Raw genomic sequence first — 20,400 nt, forward strand, 5'->3', positions numbered from 1 at the left:
AGATCTACAATGACGCTTTCTTAAGGCGAAAAAGAGCTTAAGCGTCAATCTGGGTGCCTTTCAGACCTCCAGCACGGCCACCCAGAGAGCTCCGAGTCTGGGCGTTTGGGTTGGGGATGGAAATTGGCAGGGCAACGGTCAACTATGGCTAAACGTCAGAGTTATTGGTCTAAACGTCATCTTCATTCTCACAACTTTGAAGTGCGAAAACACTCGATGAGAGACGAATATTTAGAGCTGAACTGCAGTGCCACGCGCAGCGCAGAGCTCGGCCAACCGCCTGGATGCCGACCAGCCTGATAAAGTAAGCAAGAGCAGGTCACCTGATGGTACAGTTTCACTGAGAAAAGGCTTTAAGTGACATGAAACCAGTTATATGTAGTGCTGTTTAATAGCTGGCGACGGAGACCCGCTGCAACAAAAAGGCGCCTGAGACGGCGCCTTGATTCATGGGAACGCTGTGGCTCTGCCTTTGTGGCGGCTCCTCCACTAAGCAAATACTCCAAACTGTTCATTCCCCGCCGGCCCTTTCTCTACTCCGGCACATTGTTTGTGCCCTCGCATTTCATTCAGGCTGGGGGGAAGATTGCTCTCAGAGCCACTGAGCAAACAGTGGAGAAAAGAGCCTGCCATCTTTACTCTGTTCCCAGGAGAACTTGGCTTTTTTATTTTTTTATTTGAGCTCCAAGCTGTCACGCTGAGCCCGGAGTTTGATGTCAGAAAGCTGAATTAATTGCTTTAAGCCAAAGGGGCGGGCCACCCATCACCAAACGCTCCCTGAAATGTTTTATTGGAGATTATTAAAGCTTTCTCGATACACAAGGTGCACAAATATTGGGCAGCAGGGAGAGTCCAACTCTGTTTTCAGCCCTTTGTTTCTAGTTTTGAATCATTTCAAAGTAAAAATGTGAATGCTTTGCTCGCTCACAGTCAACAGTTTTTAAGGATTATGTCTAAAGATTATTTTAGCTGTGCCTTTTCCTCCAGAGACCGCCAGGTACACGAGGAGCTGAACATAGCTGGCAAAGGATCATACCGAAGTCTGAGCATGGAGGAGCAACAAATCAGTGGCGAAGGCTCCCAGATTTAAGTTTCACAGCATTTCAGAACTTTTACTAGCTAGCTTTTATTTAACCACAACTTCTAAAGTTTGAAAATCTCTTTTTCAGGAACCTGATTTTACAGAAAATCACTAAAAGAAAAGTTTAATAACTTGGTAAAAGAAATTACACACAGGGTGGAGTCAAAGGTAATCCATACAAACAAAGACCTGTACTACTAACCAGTAACTATTTTTCTGGCAGATCTTTTCTCCACAGCTCTTGCTCCCACAAACACATTTTAACACCAGAGCCACCAATTTAAATCATACTTAGCCTATTTGTATTACTTTAATTTATCTAATAATTCAGGGTTACATAGAAAGTATATTGTTAAGGACCTCAAATCAGCACCACTTTATTTCGGTATATAGTAAAATCCATATTAACATGTCTTATACCTGCATTCTTTGCATTGGACAGCAGGGGGTGAGTTGTTGACAAGCCTATAGGAAAAAAGGCCTTTGCTGCTTTGCTCTGTGGCCTCTACTTTTGGGCCTTATTGGATACAAGTTAATTTTGTAGATTATGATCATGACAAAAACCAGAAAGATGGATTACCTGGAGTAAACTGATCTGTGTGGTCACAGTCCACCCCTCGCCAGTCATCATGTCTTATTTCAAACACCAAGATGGTTGTAAAGGTGCTCAGTTTGAGGCTATGCTAACTTCACTAACCAAAAGGAGCATGGTACGGTGGCTATGTCCATCTTTTAAATACAGTCTATCATTTCACCCTACAACATCATGTTTTTCAAAACAAACAAGTAAAAATGTAAAAATGAAATGAAGTAAAAATGAAGTAAAAATGAAATGAATCTCAGGTGTGATTGGTGGACACATCCCACCTCTAAATTGGGACTACTCTCCCTTCACTTTGTGTACATGGCTATCAGTCAGTAGATGATCATTATTTTATATCAGACTGATGAAAAATACATAGATTAAGTCTTGCATATCAAATAAAAAGTGAATCAGGCAGGTTCGTTGTATTTTCGTGGAGACTAGGTTGCCTGTCAGAGACCAGACAGAGACCACACATTTATATATTTTATGCAGCTTTTTCTTTAAGTTCATTGAACCTTTGACATTAGACAGCTCGTTCTTCCAGTGAAGACGAAAGTCCTCTAAAGGTCAAGAACCACAAAGTTTTAGGTTACCGCTGTAGATTTATCTACACAGAGCTATCAGATCAAAAAATGCTTCAATGCATTTTAATTTGGAGAACAAAACTAATAAAGTCGACTTTTTTCCCCTAAACGGGACTCGGAACAAAAAAAGAGCTCAAGTTTCCAACAGCCACAAATAAAGAGCTCGTTTTGCATACAAAGATCTATCTTGCTCTAAACTCCCTGCTGCCTTGTTCCTGACCTCCACTTAAAACCCACGAGCAGGTCATTCAAAGTAAAGTACACAGTGGAGTGATAAACACATCTGGTGCTCTGTGCTATCAGCACATTAGTGGCTCTTTGTTAAGGAGGCCGCAAACGCTGAGCAAGCTATGAAAAGCCTTGAACAAAGAATGCCAGAGCACAGAGGATAAAGCTGCGTCCTCTGGGGTTAAATATTAAAGAAACCCATTTGTTTGTGTCCTTAAAGAACAGGAAAAATAATATTTGATTGACATTCAAGAATATAAGTTTTGTGTAGCTGATAAATCTGACGGACTCTGTTGCACTGTTTCTATAAATGAGCTACTTTTGCTAAGATAAACCAAAAACGACCGTTTTTTAAATGGACTCTGTTGGCGATTTTGCATGTGGGTTCTTCAAGGCAAAACCTAAAGAGAAAAATGACGTCTTTGCGTTTAAGCTCACAGGATGATCACGGAAATAAAAAGCTTGTTCTGCATCTTCTCAGATTTAACCTGGAAAATCTTAAAATCTTCTGTGGATCATGGGGGGAAGATTCCTTCCAGCTGTGGCTTTAAATGACAGGAAGCCAGCTGTGGCTGCAGAATATCCCAAAAGATGTCAATAATTCAAGCAGATTACACATGTATAAGACTCCAGATGATGCTTTGCTAACTATAAGGTTGGTTGTGGGAGAGCAGGGGCTATTATTATCAGCCTGTTTTGGTTATCTTTGCAATGCAGCAAACAAAATAAATATATCAAACTCTCCTGCAGTTAGTTCAAGTTCAATTTGAGAGAAAACGAAGAAGAGGAAGAGGAGTGAATGTCCAGATGAGCGGCGGCTCGTTGAGCCACAACAAACAGTCTGTTTATCTGCTGCTGCTGGAACTCATTCAGAGCTAACAGAGCTCAAATGTGACTCAGATACGTTCACTTTATTTCATTTCAGGGACATTTGGAGTTTCTGTTATATCAACTTGGATCCTTTCAGTTGTGATTGATAGAAATTGCAGTGTTCATAGTGTGATGTGGAGCATGTTGGGTAAAGTTTGAGAAACACTGCCACCTAACCCTTCCAGTCTAAAGCTCCCTGAATCTTAGACCAAGTCTTTGCCCAAAGGTTTAATGATTTAAATGATAGAGATTTGTTTTCGTGACGGTGCAAACCCCATTTATCCGAAGTAAGGCAGGCCAAATCCAGCTTGGTTGGTCTGATGATAAATTGTGGTCAACTCAGTTTAAGCTGTGGTCTGTAAAGCAGTGCACGGCATGTAAAGCCATACTGAACAGACAGGTGTAAGCTGGTGCTGAAGGCATCTCAGGTGACAGAATGAGCAGTCCATGTGTGATTTCAGCTTTTAAATAAGATATTCTGTGTCATAATGATGATCACGTTTGCATTCTCACACACACACATTCACATGAACAGAGTACACTATAAAGAGGCATGTAACTGCAGTAAAATATGCTTCTGTAATACAAATCTCAACATGACGCAGCTGTAAAGGCAGCTTTTATTTTTATGTAGAGCCAGTTTGACTGCAAAAGGTCAGATTGTGTGTTAGAGGTAAACTGTCTACACAAACGATGATTTATCTGATTTATTATGCTCAGGCCTGTAAAAACAGGTTGAGTAAGACTGACACAGAGACACGTGGTTAAGGAGTAGAACTAATTCTTTACTTGAATTTTACATCAGCATGCATATGGTTTTACTAAATAACCCTGAGTTCATGAGCAGACGTCATGGAGATCTGGAAAAAAAGAGTTTTTGTTGTTGTTTCTGTGTTTACAGACCGGCATCGTAACATATTAATAACTTAGATTTAGCTGGTGTTGTTGAGCATATTAAAAATCAGTCATCAGGGAGTCTCAGCTGGTTATAGTTTTATTTAAATTGTGGGGACAGAGGAGTCTTAACTTATATTTCTGTAGCGTTTACAAGAATTCTTGTTTTTATGGTTATTGTCATCAAATTGCTTGAATAACATTAAATATTATATAATATACATGTAATTTAAAAAGGACAGGATGACACAGAAATAAAGAAATACTTGTTTTAATTTCCTGCTCTCTATTTCTAAACTGAGACATATTCAGGTGCATTAATTATTTATTCTCTTTATTATAGTTTCCTGTTATGCTGTCAGCTTCTTTTATGAATATTTAAGACTCAGGATGTTTTTTTTCACTTCTTGAAATTTTTCATTTTATTTCTTTTCTTATTTTTGGTAGAGGTGCTACTGTGTAACATTCTTATAGATATAATTAATGTAATAAATTTAACAGATGTGAGCTAATGGGATTTTTTTTTTAAAGCTGCAGTGGAATGAGGAGCAGTGCAGTGGCACCATCTTCAGGTCAAAGTGCAGATGCACCAGTGGACAGCTGTGTTTCTGCAGAAATCACCACTGAAGTTCTGTTCAGTTGTTTTTGTTTTTACCCTGACATGCTGCTTTAGTTGCTTTTTTTAAATTAGACATTAATAAGAACTGTTGAGCAGAAACAGTTTCGTGTTTTGACATCTTTGGATAAAGAGAATGGATGTGACAAAAAGAATGAATAGACAGAAATGGAGCACTTGTTGGGGGTTGGAGCATCCTCTAGCTACCAATCATGAGATACAAAATGATGTGTGACAAGAGGTCCATATGTGGACGAGCTTCAGGCTTTACAATCAGCCCAGCTCGCTGTTTAAGCATCTCATAGTACAAATTTATCCATACATAATTCATACTCCTTCAGCTTAATGAAGGAACCTCTGTAAGCTTTAATGAGATGACACATCAGAATCAGATTCAGAATTAGAAAGACTTTATTTATCCCCAAGGGGCAATTACGATACAACAGAGCAGCATGACATTGAAGATAAGGACAGGGCATAAACAGGCAATAAAAGGGAGATAATAAATACATAGAATATACAGTATATACACAGTTTTTAAAATTACACAGCTTTCAAATTAAAGTGACTGAATAGGTGAATAAATAACTGTAAGTGACTAAAAGTGAGTAAAGTGTCGGCAGTATAAAAAGAGTGTAGACTAGTTTATGTTTCTGGTGTGGGAAATGGTCTTATCAGCTGGAGTTAAAAAGCAGAGTGGCTTTGGGGACAAAGGTGGCTCAACTCCTCTCAGTCCTGCAGGAAATGCAGCCATTGAAATGCGGGGTGAAGAATGTGAGAGGGGTCGTTGATGATTTTGGCTGCCTGTCTAAGGGCCTGTTGGCTGAAAACCTGTGCCAGAGTTCTGACAGGCAGGCCAATGATTTTAGAGCACACTGATGCAGTGTGCTGCAGTCTGTTCCTGTTCTGAAGGCTGAGCGAGTGGAACCAGCAGGTGATGGAGAAGGTCATGATGCTTTCCAGGAAGGCATAGTAAAAAGTCATCATGATGGGTGTGCTGACTCCAAAGGAGTTGAGTTTCCTAAGGAGGTATAGCCATTAGTGGCACCTCCTGAGAATCTCCTCTGTGTTGGCAGAGAATTTCAGGAGGTAGTCAAAGATGGTTCCCAGGTATTTGTACTCTACTACCTCCACTGGCTTCCCATGGATGTTGGTAGTGACTGATGGTGGAAGCAGCCAGATCCCTCTGCCTACAGGAGAAGGTCACCATCATCTCTTTGGTTTTGCTCACACCCCCATCCCCCATCAGGGGGTCAGTTGCTCTTACGATGTGCTGTTTTATGATCTTCTCGAAGGCCTTCATCACCAGGGAGGTGAGGGCCACAGGACGAAGATCATTCAGAGACTTTGGGTTGTTTCTTTTGGGCATGGGGATGACTGTGGTGTGTTTCCACAGCTGGGAGACGGTGTGACTGTCAACATTTTAAGGTTTTCCCTTTAAAACAGTGAACATCCAGGCTAAATTTCAGAGAAATTGGAAGATAATCTGAAGTTGTAGTGCAAAATGAGGTCACTAGGGAATTATATGCCAGGACACTGGCCTTGGTGGGGGAACTTCAGGGAAACTTGGAGGACTCCAATGGATGACATGTGGCTGAAGAAGTAGATTGGGTTGTCTACTGATTGGAAGGTTGGTGATTTGATCCCCAGCTCCTCCAATCTGCAGGTCAAAGTATCCTTGGGCAAGATACTGAATCTCAAGTTGCCCGTGATGTATCCATCAGTGCATCCATGAAACATAACAAGCGTGTTTAGTTAAAAGTACATGTATGAGTAAATGAGGCTAGCAGTAAAAAAGGACTTTGAATGCTCAAATTGAATAGAAAAGTGGTCCAAACACACCACAACTACCCTTTAGTTCCTCTCTTGCAGTTTTAAAATGAATCCTTTTTCATTTGAAAGGAAAAAAAGATCTTGTCATCATTCTGAGGTTTCCTGTCGTCTCATTCTGCATTCAGCAGCACGATGCAGCTGTCTGCCTTCCAAATGGGAATCTGGGGGAGAAATCCCTTTAAGTCAGAAACCCTGAGAAGTGATCGTGGGTGAGATGGCTCGTTACGGCGACCAGCTGCTGTGTCAGACTTCCAAATCGAGTCTTAATGTTCAAAAGCCTGAGAGTCATTTCCTGCCAGGGAGCGCAAAGCTTCTGTAAAGCCGTCAGCCTCGGCTCTGCTCGCCACAATAAGCTGCCGTGACCATATGTGCAGCGCCGACATACTAAAGATGGAAAGATGGAGGCTGACATCAGCAGCACTGGCACGTTTTTTACCTGAGTCACCTGTAAAGTTTAGATTAGGTTCTTCAGACAGGAAAAACAAACTATCAAAGCTATCGCTAAGAGAAGATAACTTCACAAAGATCATTAAAAAGACAATTTTGTATAATTAACAGTTTTATACGTGTCTGGAAAACATTTGTTCTTTTGTGAGCGACATTCAAGCAAGAGGTCAAAGATTTTGATGAACACGTCAACGAGCGGTGATGGTTTGCTTTTGATCAGGAGCATGTGAAGTCATCAAAGGTTTAGAAAGCTTAACATTTACTTTTGAACAAATACAATGAGAAATGAAATAAGAAAAAGAAACTCTTCGTTTTTTGTTTTCATTTCCACCTAAAATGCTACAGTAGGGCTGTGCAATGGTTAGCACTGTAGCTAACCCCTTAGTGTTTTATGGATGTTTGTTGATTCATTATTTTACTCCTTTTTTTCTTAACCAGGTTTGCTGCCTTTTTAAGTAGTTACAATTACAACTTTGATTTATTCACAACTCTGCCTATGTCTCCTTTTTCACCCGAACACTTGTGTGCTAATACTGATATTTTCCTGCACACAGTTACATTATATCAGGAATTAAAGACATCAGATGTCTTTAATTAAAACATATTTCTACTTAAAGTCAGTTTAAATGAGTCAGTATTGGTGTGTCTCATTTTAACTGTGGTAATTTGTTTTCTTGGTTTGGATGAAAGGATGTGAATGAATATGCCTCTCCTCACATACACATAAGTCCAGCATGATCAGGACTCATTATGTTTTAAAGACCTCAGTGTAATACAGTGGCCCAGCCAAAAAAATAAAACACAACAGAAAAACACACCGTATCCCTGCAGTCATAGGGAAAATGGCAGGGTACACTCTGATCAGTCTGTAGACAGAAAACCATTCACACGTACAGCCAATTAACCTAACCTATGCATGTCTTTGGACTGTGGGAAGAAGCTGAAGTACATACAAGCACAAGGAGAACATAAGTTTCTAGAAAGACGCCAGCCAGCAGGGAGATTGAAATCTAGGACCTACCACCATGGTCAGCCCAGTGATAGAGTGGTTAGTTGAATTAAAAACTCAGGCAGTGCTAACGGGATATTGCTAGCATCTTTTTTATCTTTTCAAGCTCTTGAGCTTGAACCTCCAGTTGGCTGAGGTCTTTCTGTGTGGAGCTTGTATGTTCTCCCTGTGTATGAGCTTCCAGTTCCAGTCCAGACATGCTTGAGTGATCTGGGTGTAAGTGTGAAAGTCCAGGGTGGACTCTGTAACACGTAGGATAGGCTCCAACACCCCCAACACTGCAGCAACCCTGAATTTAAAACGTTGAAGGAAAATAGATGGACTTTTTCTGATAAAGCACGTCAGTATCCCATCAACGTCTGCCTTTTCTCTTCTATAGTTTGTTGTTCCGGGATGTTCACCCACATTTTCCCCCCCATTTCATTACCATGAAAGTACACTACATACATAAACTGACCTGAATTTGTATCATAAGCTGTGGTTTGCATAGGTACTATTTCACTCCAGAGATGTTCAAGTCCATGAACCATATACAATTCAGTTTGATCTCAAGTGAGCCAGGCCATTAAATTATTCCATAATAATTAAATACTGTTGATTTATATTTAATAAGCATGCCTTAAAAAGCCTGTGAGGTCTCAAGAAAAAAAGGTTAAATTACAGAAAAACTGAAACGAGTAAGTCTGTGGTCACATGGGTTCACAATTTATAGAGAACAATCAATTCTCTGCAGTCTTCAGAATTTGAAAAGCAGTCTAGTGGGCTTGATTGGACCTTGTTAGTCTCGGTTCAGAACATCAGAGTGTTATCCATTTATCACTTCATCAAAATCTCGGCGATCATAAAGTATGATCGCCCGAATGTTTGAGGTAAACAAAGAATTATTTTTTTAAGGTTAATTTATTATTTATTTCTACAGAAATAAAAGTAATGTATGAGTGCGTGCATGACGCCATATTAAATGTTGAGTCTAACAGCTCAGATTTTTTTTGTTTCTCCCTGTTAATATGCATTTTTACATAATATCTCTTGCCAGCTCTTGCTATAGATAACTGCAAGTTGCTAACTAATTGCTTAAAGACTGCTGCTAGTGACTGTACAAATGAAACAAACATTGATTCACAACATTGTATGAGATTATAAGAGTAATGGTGATACTTAAAATACATTTTGCTTATAACATACTACTACAACTAGATACTAGTTTGACTATGAAAAATCAGTAAATCAGTAGGTTTTAATTTGATTAAATGAGCATGATCACTTAACTACACAGTTAACAGCATTAAAATCAGCCAGTTTTGTTAGAAAGCCTATTATCAAAGAAGATTTAAGACTACACATACACATCATTATAATGGTAAACAGAATATTTTACAGACTTAAAATAAAATATTTTTATCCATTGGTGGAGACACAGGAGCATTTTCTTTGAGAAAATCTGTCCAACTTTGGGTAGAAATCCTCTTCAGAAAACAAGCGTGGGTTGCCCGATCCTGGTTCTGTGCAGCAGCCACCCTTTCTTCATGTCCTGAACATCTGGTGAAAGTGTTCAGGTTTCTTCGTCTTGATGCATTCTCAATCATCCAGGAAAGTAAATCTCCAAAAGTTGAATCTGTTCATCTGGACGTAGCGTTTTGTGGGAGAAACGTTTCGTCACTCATCCAAGTGACTTCTTCAGTCTCAGCTGACTGCAGGTTTCCCCAATCTTATAAACAGTACATTTGCATAATGACTGAAACCAGCCCACTGAAGGAACAATGGGCTGTGAGGTCAGTTCCTTAATCATAATTATGCAAATAATATCGGAGCAGTTGAGACGCATTTTGAGACGCATTTTTTCTAAACACCGGGTCTCTGTGGCTTTTAAACCCCAAAATACGCTGCGCCAAAAACTGGTCCACCCCAAGGATCGGGTCCCCCGACACAAACAGAGTAACATAGTGTACGCTGTTAAGTGCCAGGAGGATTGCCAGGATTTATACATCGGGGAAACCAAACAACCTCTAGCGAAGCGGATGGCACAACACAGAAGAGCTACCTCGTCAGGCCAGGACTCTGCAGTCTATTTACACCTACAGGCCAGTGGACACTCTTTCAATGATGAGGATGTACAAATCCTGGACAGGGAGGAACGCTGGTTTGAGCGCGGAGTCAAGGAGGCCATTTACGTGAAAAGGGAAAGACCATCTCTGAATCGAGGAGGGGGCCTAAGGGTACATCTTTTGCCATCCTACAATGCTGTGATTGCAGCCATTCCCCAAATCTCTGTGAATGGTACTCATGGCCATTGATCAGTGGGCTTTGATCAGTGATTGTTGATCAATGGTCATGGGAATTTGCATAATTATGATTAAGGAACTGACCTCACAGCCCATTGTTCCTTCAGTGGGCTGGTTTCAGTCATTATGCAAATGTACTGTTTATAAGGTTTGGGGAAACCTGCAGTCAGCTGAGACTGAAGAAGTCACTTGGATGAGTGACGAAACGTTTCTCCCACAAAACGCTACGTCCAGATGAACAGATTCAACTTTTGGAGATGTTCAGGTTTCTCCTTAGCCTCGTATATATTTCCATCAGTGCATGAAGGACATGCACCCCTCATTTCCTCTTTCCTGTGGGAAAACAAACAAACAAAAAAACCCCCCCAAAACATGATAAAATGGATTATTATCAATTATGTGGCATGATGGACATCAGTGTCTGGGCCAAATCCTGATTCATGGAGATCCATTCCTGCCTCATCAGAGCTCCAAGATGATTACAGTTTGTGACTTTCAGCTTTTTAAGGACTGACCAAACTGAACAAATCTGTATTTTCCAACATCACACAGGATCATTACTAGGGATGGGTACCGGTATCGGTTCTGACATAAACGGTAGTAACCAGACCGAAAAGCAGCGCACATTTCGGTGCTTTATTTTTGTGCTTTTTGTCACATAAAACATATATGCAGGTATTTCCTGGATAATCCTCCTTTTAGTATTAAGTATAACACAAAGCGAATGACTGAGCTCATGAACTCATTAGAAAATATTTACAAAGGTCGGAGGTCATAGACTTCTAGAAGACCAAAAATCATTTGTTGCGGTCTGAGCAGTCACCCCTTGGTGACAGGATTTTTCATCAACGTCTTTAACAAGGAGAGACAGTTAATGTACTCATGTAAGGAATATTGCTGGTGAATAATTTTCTAGCTGTTTAAGCAGGAGAGGAAAAAAAGTACAAAAACACTGAAAACATTAAAATATAATCAGTCTGTGTAACGGAGGAGGTTAAATACTATTCTTAAAGTAATCTGTGTCCAAAAGGTGTAGTGAATTTCTTCAATGGTAAAATTTAATTTTAAATATTCCTGAAATGTATGGTTGGATTGTTTTCTTCCCCCCCCCTCACATTTCACACCTGTGAGATATCAGGTGGCTTAATGTGAGTTTACAACCACTTATTTTCTTATTATTTGTTACTGTCACAGTCCTTCAAAATTTCACTGGTTGGCACGGCTGTCATCGGTTTTACATTTGTCCAGAATTTCCTGTCAAAGCCCCAACTAGTGACGGGTTACATCATAAATCTGAGAAACCACAATTTACTGGCCTTGTACATTAATAAAATAGTAATAATTTGTTCAAGTAAGTAGTGTTTCTGGGCTGGCTGTCTGGTTGTCTAGTTCCCTAAAAAAAAAAAAAACTCAAGGCAAACAAACTAAGCAGCATGCTGCCAACAGGTCACTCACCTTGGATGTATCTATAAGGCTGGGAAAGACAGGGAAGCTCCATATTGATGGCTCATTCCAAAACTCCATATGACGATCTAAAACACAAAATCACAAACAGAAAACTTTGAGAAACAGTTTTGGCCTGGCTACCTGCAGCAGTGAGTGATGGAGATATAAAGAACATCACTGAAGTAATGAAGATGAATGGAACTGCAGCAAAATATGGCTGTGAAGTCAGCTTTCATCATAGCAAAGTTTATTTGAAGTTGTATGTTTTCCAGATGGTTTTAGCAGCAGGAGGAATGCGTGGTACAGCTAAACGAATTAAGTCATTGAATTGATGGTTCAGGCCTGTGAAGCTTTCACTTTGAGATGCGTGGAAATCTGTGCAAGAACTAAAAGACTCATTTTCAGGCTTGTGAAACATACTGTTGTGGGTTGGCTGTATGGCTGCCTTTGTGTAATCAGGAAGCATTACTGATTAAGCTGTTTGCTGAATAAGCACCTTTTTGTTGACAGTTTGTGATCTGTACATGTACAAGAGAAAACTGTTAGATTAAAGCCTGTCAATGAACTACACACGTGTCTTGAGGTGGTTTTCTTCTTAAGGAGTTTAAATTTGAAACCTCTGCTTTAAGAGAAACTAATGTTAACTGCTTAACTGTCTTCAGATTAGCGTGCCAGTGTGACTTTTCAGTTAAACAGTATTTACCTTTCAGTAGATCACTCCAGACTGCTATTTATGACGGTGTCTTCAGTTGTGAGGCTGCTAGTGACACTTCTAGCCTCACACTGATTGAGTACGCTGGTCTGTAGTCAAGGACAAGATCCATTCAGTCACACTTCAGGACGTCAGGTAATTTTTGATGAGGAGCTTCAAACATGTGTAGTCCTGTTGCATCTCCAAACTTTTCTCCAAAATGACCATGAAGTTGAGTCGACGTGGCATTTTTACATCTACTTGATGATTTTTTTGTCTGCAATCCAGCTAAATTTCTTCTGGAGTGTCATCAGCCAGCAAAGCCTTCATCTCTCTTAATGAATCCTTTTCTTGCTTTTGTTGATTTTGTACTTTTTCCTGCTAGTGTTTGTCATATTACAGCCAGGTTTACAAAAAAAAGAGAAAAATAAAAAGCGCGTGCCGTTTTCAACAGCCATCTCTTCTGAGTAAAATGTTTTCCATTGCTGCCCATATGTGTGACAATGAACAAAATGACAAAATTAACAACTTCATTTTCATAAAAAAATAAAAATAAAAATGAGAGTAAAAATGTCTGCAATATCCTCTAGTAGGACTCTGCCATTGGCGTATTGAATTCCACAGAGTACCTTATGGAAGGTTCAAACACTAATGACTTTCTTCATTAGAAAGCAATTTCTTGAAAAACTTCAGAAGAGCAAAAAGTGACAAAGCTCCACGAAGGAAAGAAAGATGTCAACATGGAAAAGCAGGTAATTCAACTTGATATCAATTAGCGTTATTGGAAGGGACAGTTTTTCTTTCAAAAGTCAGCTTTTAAAGTCACAAAAAACATTTCATTTTACTTCCTTTTTTGGGATTTTTGCTCTTGCTTTGGTGTCTGTTTACATAACTCTCAGCTGAGCACCGTCACAATTTAACCGACTCAGAAGGAACAAGCTTGTGTGCTGATTGGTTGAAGACATAGGTGGGAAAGGGACCAATTGCCATTATGCACAGTACAAAGTGAAACAGTGACAACATTTTAATTATATTTTGATTATCAAAGGATGTTGAGGGAAGTTGAAGAAATTATTCTTAGTGAAGTGAAACCACTCACTGCTGTCTTTGTCACTGCATCTCATCCACAGTTTCTTTTCTCATCACTTCAGAATGTGCCTTCTTGTCTCCTCCATCTGCTTCTAAAACAGGGGTGCCAAACTCCAGTCCTCAAGGGTCGGTGTCCTGAAACTTTTCCATGTGTCCCTGCTGCAAAACACCTGAATAAATTTTGTAGGTCATTAGCAAGACTTGACTGCATTTATTTTTACATTTACGGCACCATGTTCGTTCACTCTTGAGCTCCTGTAACATGAATCAAATGGCTGAAATGCCACCTCAGCATGCAGTCAGGTTCTATAGAGTCTTGCTAATGTATAGCGCTTTACTTAGTCCCTATGGACCCCAAAGCGCTTTACACTACATTCAGTCATCCACCCATTCACACACACATTCACACACTGGTGATGGCAAGCTACATTGTAGCCACAGCTGCCCTGGGGCGCGCTGACAGAGGCGAGGCTGCTGGACACTGTTGCCACCGGGCCCTCTGACCACCACCATTAGGCAACGGTGAAGTGCCTTGCCCAAGGACACAACGATCGAGACTGTCAGAGCTGGGGCTCGAACCGGCAACCTTCCGATTACAAGACGAACTGCCAACTCTTGAGCCTCTTGTGCTGCAGCAGGGACACATGGAAAAGTTTCTGGACACCGACCCTCGAGGACTGGAGTCCGTTACCTGTGCTCTTAAAGATCAAGATAGTGAGCACAATTCCCACCAAATAAATCTGGATAACTGAGTTTAACTCATTACTCTGTTTTCTGGGAACTGTTGTAAATAGTCTGGCTTCAGAGAGGGACCATCAGACCTCTGGGGAAAATTAGTTAAAAAACGGGCACTGTCACTTTTGTTTCTTAAATTTGAATTTAGTTATGTGTTAGAAATTCTAATCTTTTGAAGCTGCACACAAACGAGTCCTGTAACCTCAGCACTGGTAGATTTTTATCAAGTCATCCTTTCTTTGAAGGCTGAGAGCAATGCAAACAGACACACGGTGCCAGTATTCGGTCTTCAGTCCAACACATCCATCCTCGTTTCCTCCCATCCCAGGTTCAGATAGGTCATGACTGAAGAGCAGAATTCATTTCCTTTGTTAAAAAATTGTGTACTTTTCTATATTACCCCTTGAGAATTACAAGAATGTCTTTTATAGATACAAATTCCAGCCGTTACTGCAACTGCAATAGCAATAATCACCCCTCCTCCAACATACAGGGCCACTTTCAGTCCATCGATCCTCTCGCCAGGTTTTTGGCCTGCAGACATAGGTGTATGATTGGACTTTTGTTAGACATCATCTTATAGAAAAGTGCCATCTGCAACATCTTTATAACAAAAATTTATCTTATTTATCTTTATAAACTCACCAGAGTGAGCGACTTTCAGGTTGACAATGCTGACGACAAGAATTTCTCTCTTCATGCGGCTTGCTCCACTCTGAACGGCTCTGCACTCGTATATTCCTGTGTCATTAGTCGTTACATTCTTCATAATCAAAGACAAATCTCCATGCGTCATATTTCTGTCCTTCACATCCACCCGGTTGATAAAAGATGGATCTTGGTCCTCTGGATCAAGTTGTTCATCGCGATAGCTGAGCACATATTGACTACTGTTAGCTCTGTGCCACTCTAAAACCTTGACTGGAATATTTTTAGGATTTCTGCAAGGGAGAATAACAGTCTCTCCAGGTTTAGCTGCGACATTTTCCTGTACTGAAGGAGCAGAATCATCCCCCACCTTCAGCTTATCCATTTCAGGGTCGTTGGTTGTGCTGGAACCTGTCACAGCTTTCAAAGGACAACGGTTTCAATACTTTGAATAATGCCAAACGTACAACAAACACACTTGATAAATAGCAAAGAGAGATAAAAGCATATCCTTTTAACACTAGAAATGCCAACTGGGTCACTTTGACCCATTGGCTTTTTAAAAATCATGTAACTTTTTAAATTAAAACCCCATGATCTTATATTGCACAATTTTTCCTAAAATGGGGTCATTCATCAAATACTGAATTTTGGGGTGTGTAGGATCGAAAGGGAAAAAAAAATATTATGACCACTTTTACCTAGAACCAGCGAGGACGTCATTTTGACCCTATAGAAATGAATTTAAAACCACTATTGTGTGACACTCGATAGGCCAGCAACATGATTGTTTACACACATTTTACATGCAGGCTGCTATAGCATGAGCCAAAGCTAGCTAAATATGATTGAAAAAATAAAATAAATGGGACTATAGGTAGATAAAAAAAATTAGTAACTACCGTAGTTTTCGGGTCATAAGCCGCTACTTTTTTCCCCACACTGTGGCTTATACTGACGTGCAGCTAATGCATTTTTTTTTTCATGCGGCCAAAAACATTTTGCCTGGTAACAGTAGACCAATAAAATTGATAAGTAGTATATATACTGTATATATTTTTACCGGTTGTTAAGAGACGTTGTAATGTTGTTTGTGCACTGTTCCGTAAAAAAACCATAAGCAACGTAATTTGTGTGTTACCCATACGTACGTATACTTAAAGGTAGCTGTGTTACAGGCGTATTTTTGTATTTTACCATTAAGTATATGTTACCTTATGGATTAAATTAAACGTTAAAAATCCTCACGTGTAATATTTCTGTGTAAATATCTCATATTACGATTGAAACGCATACGGCTTAAAATCCGGTGCGGCCTGTACAAGTACAAAATAGATTTTCTTTCTAAAATTAGAGCATGCGGCTTTTAATCAGGTGCGCTCTGTAGTCCGGGAATTACAGTACTGCCAGGCTGATGATAGGATTTTGAGCCCGAGCAAATCGGGGGATTACATTACCAAGCGTGTGGAGAAGCAAACAGAAAAGTTTTTGGCTTTTCTGAGTAGCAGGGGAAATGTAGCTGAACTGAGCAGAGAGTAGAGTGGGGAGAACTAATCTGAGAAAATAAAGGGGGCAAATCCACAACTGAACAGCAAAACATGTTTCAGGCCTCAGCAAGACAGTTTAGGAGGTGACGTTGCAGAGGCAGAGCAGTGTTGATGTTGGATGACAGGCAGCAGATTTTGTGACTGGGGAAAGATGAAAAACTTTGAACGTTCTAATTTCATAATAATGATTTAAAATATTCTTACATTTTTGTAGCCGGCTGTGAGGTCAATTTTAAATTGTAGGCAATCTGCTTCACAGCGTCTTTTTTTAGGGAAACTAATACAAATGTGTAATTCTAATGTCTTAGATTTTGTGTTATTTGTTTTACCCTTTACCCGTTTTACCCTGTCTGTTAGTTTATTCTAATGTGTACTTTAACTTCAGAATCTGTGCTGACATTACCTAAGTTATTATTTAAAATAATAATACAACCCTTCAAAAATAATCTTAATTAAATTACTCTTAAATACTTGATCTGTCAAATCTTACTTTTTTGGTTGAAAATTAACAACTTTACTGCTTCAAGAAATGACACTGTTACCATTACTGTTGTTATTGCAGGAGGGGTCCTGGTGTTCTAGTGTTAAAAGAGTATGTGTTCACCAGCTGAGATTGTATGAATCAGAGACCTACCAATGTCAGTCCAGATATACCTGTGAAGGAAATTGAGATATCTAGCAGCAAGCAGGATGTGAGAGCTGCATCGGGTATATCCGCATGTTATTAAGAATAATGGAAAAGTGAAGTGTGGGACAGATAGGTAGATTGGTGCAGCATCAGCTGTGATATAGCAGAATGTTCTGGTAAAGAGTGAGCTGAAGCAGAAACTGATTTAACAAGCAATCCGTTTTCCAGATGACACTTATTGCCTCTATATTTGAGTGTTAATTCATCAGAAGATTGGCTAAAAGATTGAATGTAGAGGATTTTAATACTGTCCTGCACTAATTTAAACTCCTGGAGACACATTGATATGTGTCTGTAGTATTTATTAAATAACTGGGTCCAGATCTGACAGGGTGTGAGCGGTTTTACAATGATTTACAGAACAAACTCACCATGATGCTCACCTGCCAACACAGACACCACCAGAATCGGGATTATCAGATTGTGCTTAACAGCCATTTTCACAAACTGAAATGACAAGAACAAAGATTAACACTCCCGTTGTTCAGCCAATGGGCATTTTTGGTTTTTTGCATCACTGTATAAAATATAATTCTCTATGAGAAATATAAGTTTGTTAAAATTACATATTTTGTTCAGCAAGATATTCCACCATGCTTTTTCATGTCAGAAAGTTGCAAATAAAGCTATAAAAAAATAATGTTCCACACGTGGAAGGTTTTGCAATATTTTACCAAGTGCTTAAACGTAAATATCACAAAAATAATAATATGTATTGCAAGCAGAAGTAATTAAGTTACTAAGCTTAAGTACTGATTTACCGGATTTGCCAAAAAGATAACTTGTTGGTTTATAATATGTGAAACATATGTCAAATATATCCCTCATGAATGATATCAAGTCATCTTGAGCCCGCAACAACATTCCTCTAACAAGGTAGAAGCTGCAATCAGTTTTTGGCAGTGACTTTTATATATCCTTTATTTATGCAGTTAAAAAAATCCCGTTGACATTAAAAATGTCTTTTGTAAGACTAAGCTGGCCAAGAGGACAGCAGAAATTGCAACAAATTTTACAATAGTTCTTTAAACATATTTTAAGTGGACAAAAAGGACCGGATCGGTTATAATGTAAGTACAATAACACAGAGTTATAAAGATACTTGAAAAAATTGTAATTTTAAAATTTTATATTTAACCTCTTTGTAAACCCTGTTCACCGAACTCTATTTACCAACATACGTAAAGATATTACAAACACACGGAAAAACACACGGAAACATTGGAAATCGGTTCTTAGCAGGCGATCGCTTTTTGGCACAACAGCGGTACTAGCTAGCGGTTTGGTTAAAACCCAGAATTGACAGTTCGATAAGAAAGGCGAACAGACACTTATTAGCAAAAAATATTCTGCGGGACAGACAATGCCCGCCATGGGTCCATTTATGTGTTTTATGCTGTTTAAATGTGAAAATGTAGCATTAAACTAAAAAGTGCCGCGTCATTCAGCGACCACACTGTAATGAAAAAGTTAACTTAAAAGTTTATCTAACGCCTTAAACTTGAAAACTTGTTTTGGGGTACAGACCTGTTTTTGTAGCGTTCAACTTGTATGTAAATGAATAAAATCATCCAGCCTTCCAAATTACCTTGTCTACAAGTGCCCGTTTGAAGCTGAAATAAGCACCGGTACCGGGACATCCAAAAGGAAATGTGCGATCGCAGGGGCTAACTACGGAAGAGGATTAGTGCCACTAGAAAGAAAAAAAAAGTGGGCGCGTCTTATGGTTTTTCTTTTTTTCAGAACGCTGAGATTAAAGTCAGTGAGGAAAAAAGCTCACAATTCTGGAAAAGAAAAAAAAAAAAAAAGACTTGCCCACTTTTTTTTTCCAGTGCCCCCAATCCTCTTCTGTACAGTCATAATGTAGCAATATATTACAAGTTGTAGATTCAAGCTGCTCTTCATATTTTTTTGCCAGATGTCACCAAAGATGACTGTGTTGAAAAGCTTCGAGTAATGAACCGCTTGTCATACAAGGTCCTTTGCTTTAATCTGAAAAATGTAGACAGGTTGTGAATGCTGCCTAAACCTTGACAGAAAGCCGTGGAGGACAGGAGGACCATGACACTCAACTGAATATCACTTTTACAGTCCCATACAAACATCAGGATCGATTACACTAATGTTAATGTGAGTTTGTTTATTGTGCTGCCTAAGCAGGTTTTGTTTGGTGGTGTCAAGTCAAACGTACGTTTGTTTTAAGGAGAAACGAGCAGACAGTTCACTCGTTAAGTTAAAAGAATGGTAATTTATTCACAGGGGCGTTTGGCCAGTATAGTAACTTAACCACTTTAAACTTAGCCCTCATTTCATTTAGTACCCCTAATAACACAAATACTTGCACAAACAGGAAATACTCTTTGTGCTCTTTTTGTAGTAGTGTATGCCCTCTGAGCCTGTCACCTTTCTGTCTGTGCTGCACATTTCCCTTCTCTTGTTTTCTTTGTCTGTGATTGTAAAATAAAAGTATAACATGTATTTATAAAATAACTTGTGTTTTAATCCTGCAGCTTATCACACATTTGATTTACATGCTTGAGAAATGCAAGTGTCCAGAGTCAGGACAGACTGAGAAACTCACTGCTGCAGATCATCTGTGATAATTTCTGTGGGAGAGCTGATGAGACAAAGGCCTTCCACCTGTGATGATCAGACAGGACAAACTCAGCAGTGTGTGTGAAGAAAAGGAATCAATCTTTTTAGCTAATGTTAAAATAATGTTATCATTAAAGTGTTTTCAGTGTGGGAGAAACTACTCAAGTTCTTCAAGTAAAAACTATATAAGGTAGTAAAAAGTTATATATTCAGAAACTTAAAGTATGTAAGTATCAGCAGCAGAATGAAAATAAATGTTAGTATTTTGGATTAATAATACTGCTGTGTTTGTTGCATCATGCATTATATATTATGAGGTAAGTTGGTCTATAGCAGGGGTGGGCAACTGCAGGAATTTTCAGTCCTGCAGGTTTTAGACGTGTCCTTGATCCAACACAGCCGTTTCAAATGGCTAAATTACCTCCACAACATGTCTTGTAGTTCAGGACACTGGCCCTCAAGGCTTGGAGTTGCTCACCCCTGGTCTATAGTGTTACATCATATTTTATAAGGATTTTATGTGTTTGTATC

The 20,400-nt window shown here is 39.3% G+C and overlaps 1 protein-coding gene across 1 annotated transcript; it reads right to left on the reverse strand.

Annotated features, from left to right (window-relative positions):
• Positions 1-9,803: 9,803 nt before the first annotated feature.
• LOC134643852 (junctional adhesion molecule B-like) lies at positions 9,804-18,931 on the reverse strand. The gene is made up of 6 exons (XM_065472031.1): positions 18,863-18,931; positions 17,658-17,721; positions 15,037-15,459; positions 12,580-14,925; positions 11,886-11,962; positions 9,804-10,763 (listed from the first exon to the last, which is right to left on the reverse strand). The coding sequence occupies exons 2-4, from the start codon at positions 17,710-17,712 to the stop codon at positions 14,783-14,785; spliced, it is 621 nt and encodes a 206-aa protein (XP_065328103.1). The 5' UTR covers positions 17,713-17,721; positions 18,863-18,931; the 3' UTR covers positions 9,804-10,763; positions 11,886-11,962; positions 12,580-14,782.
• Positions 18,932-20,400: the final 1,469 nt, after the last annotated feature.

Source organism: Pelmatolapia mariae, linkage group LG15, assembly GCF_036321145.2.
Source record: "Pelmatolapia mariae isolate MD_Pm_ZW linkage group LG15, Pm_UMD_F_2, whole genome shotgun sequence".
In the NCBI taxonomy this organism is placed as follows: domain Eukaryota; kingdom Metazoa; phylum Chordata; class Actinopteri; order Cichliformes; family Cichlidae; genus Pelmatolapia; species Pelmatolapia mariae.

What these genes read in the sequence shown, in the direction of transcription:
- LOC134643852 (XM_065472031.1), bottom strand. Translation starts at nt 17,712, where the DNA reads ATGGCTGTTAAGCACAATCTGATAATCCCGATTCTGGTGGTGTCTGTG. An exon ending in GGTGGTGTCTGTGTTGGCAG is followed by an intron (nt 15,460 to 17,657) that starts GTGAGCATCATG and finishes GTCCTTTGAAAG; the next exon opens with CTGTGACAGGTTCCAGCACA. An exon ending in CCTGAAAGTCGCTCACTCTG is followed by an intron (nt 14,926 to 15,036) that starts GTGAGTTTATAA and finishes CTATGTCTGCAG; the next exon opens with GCCAAAAACCTGGCGAGAGG.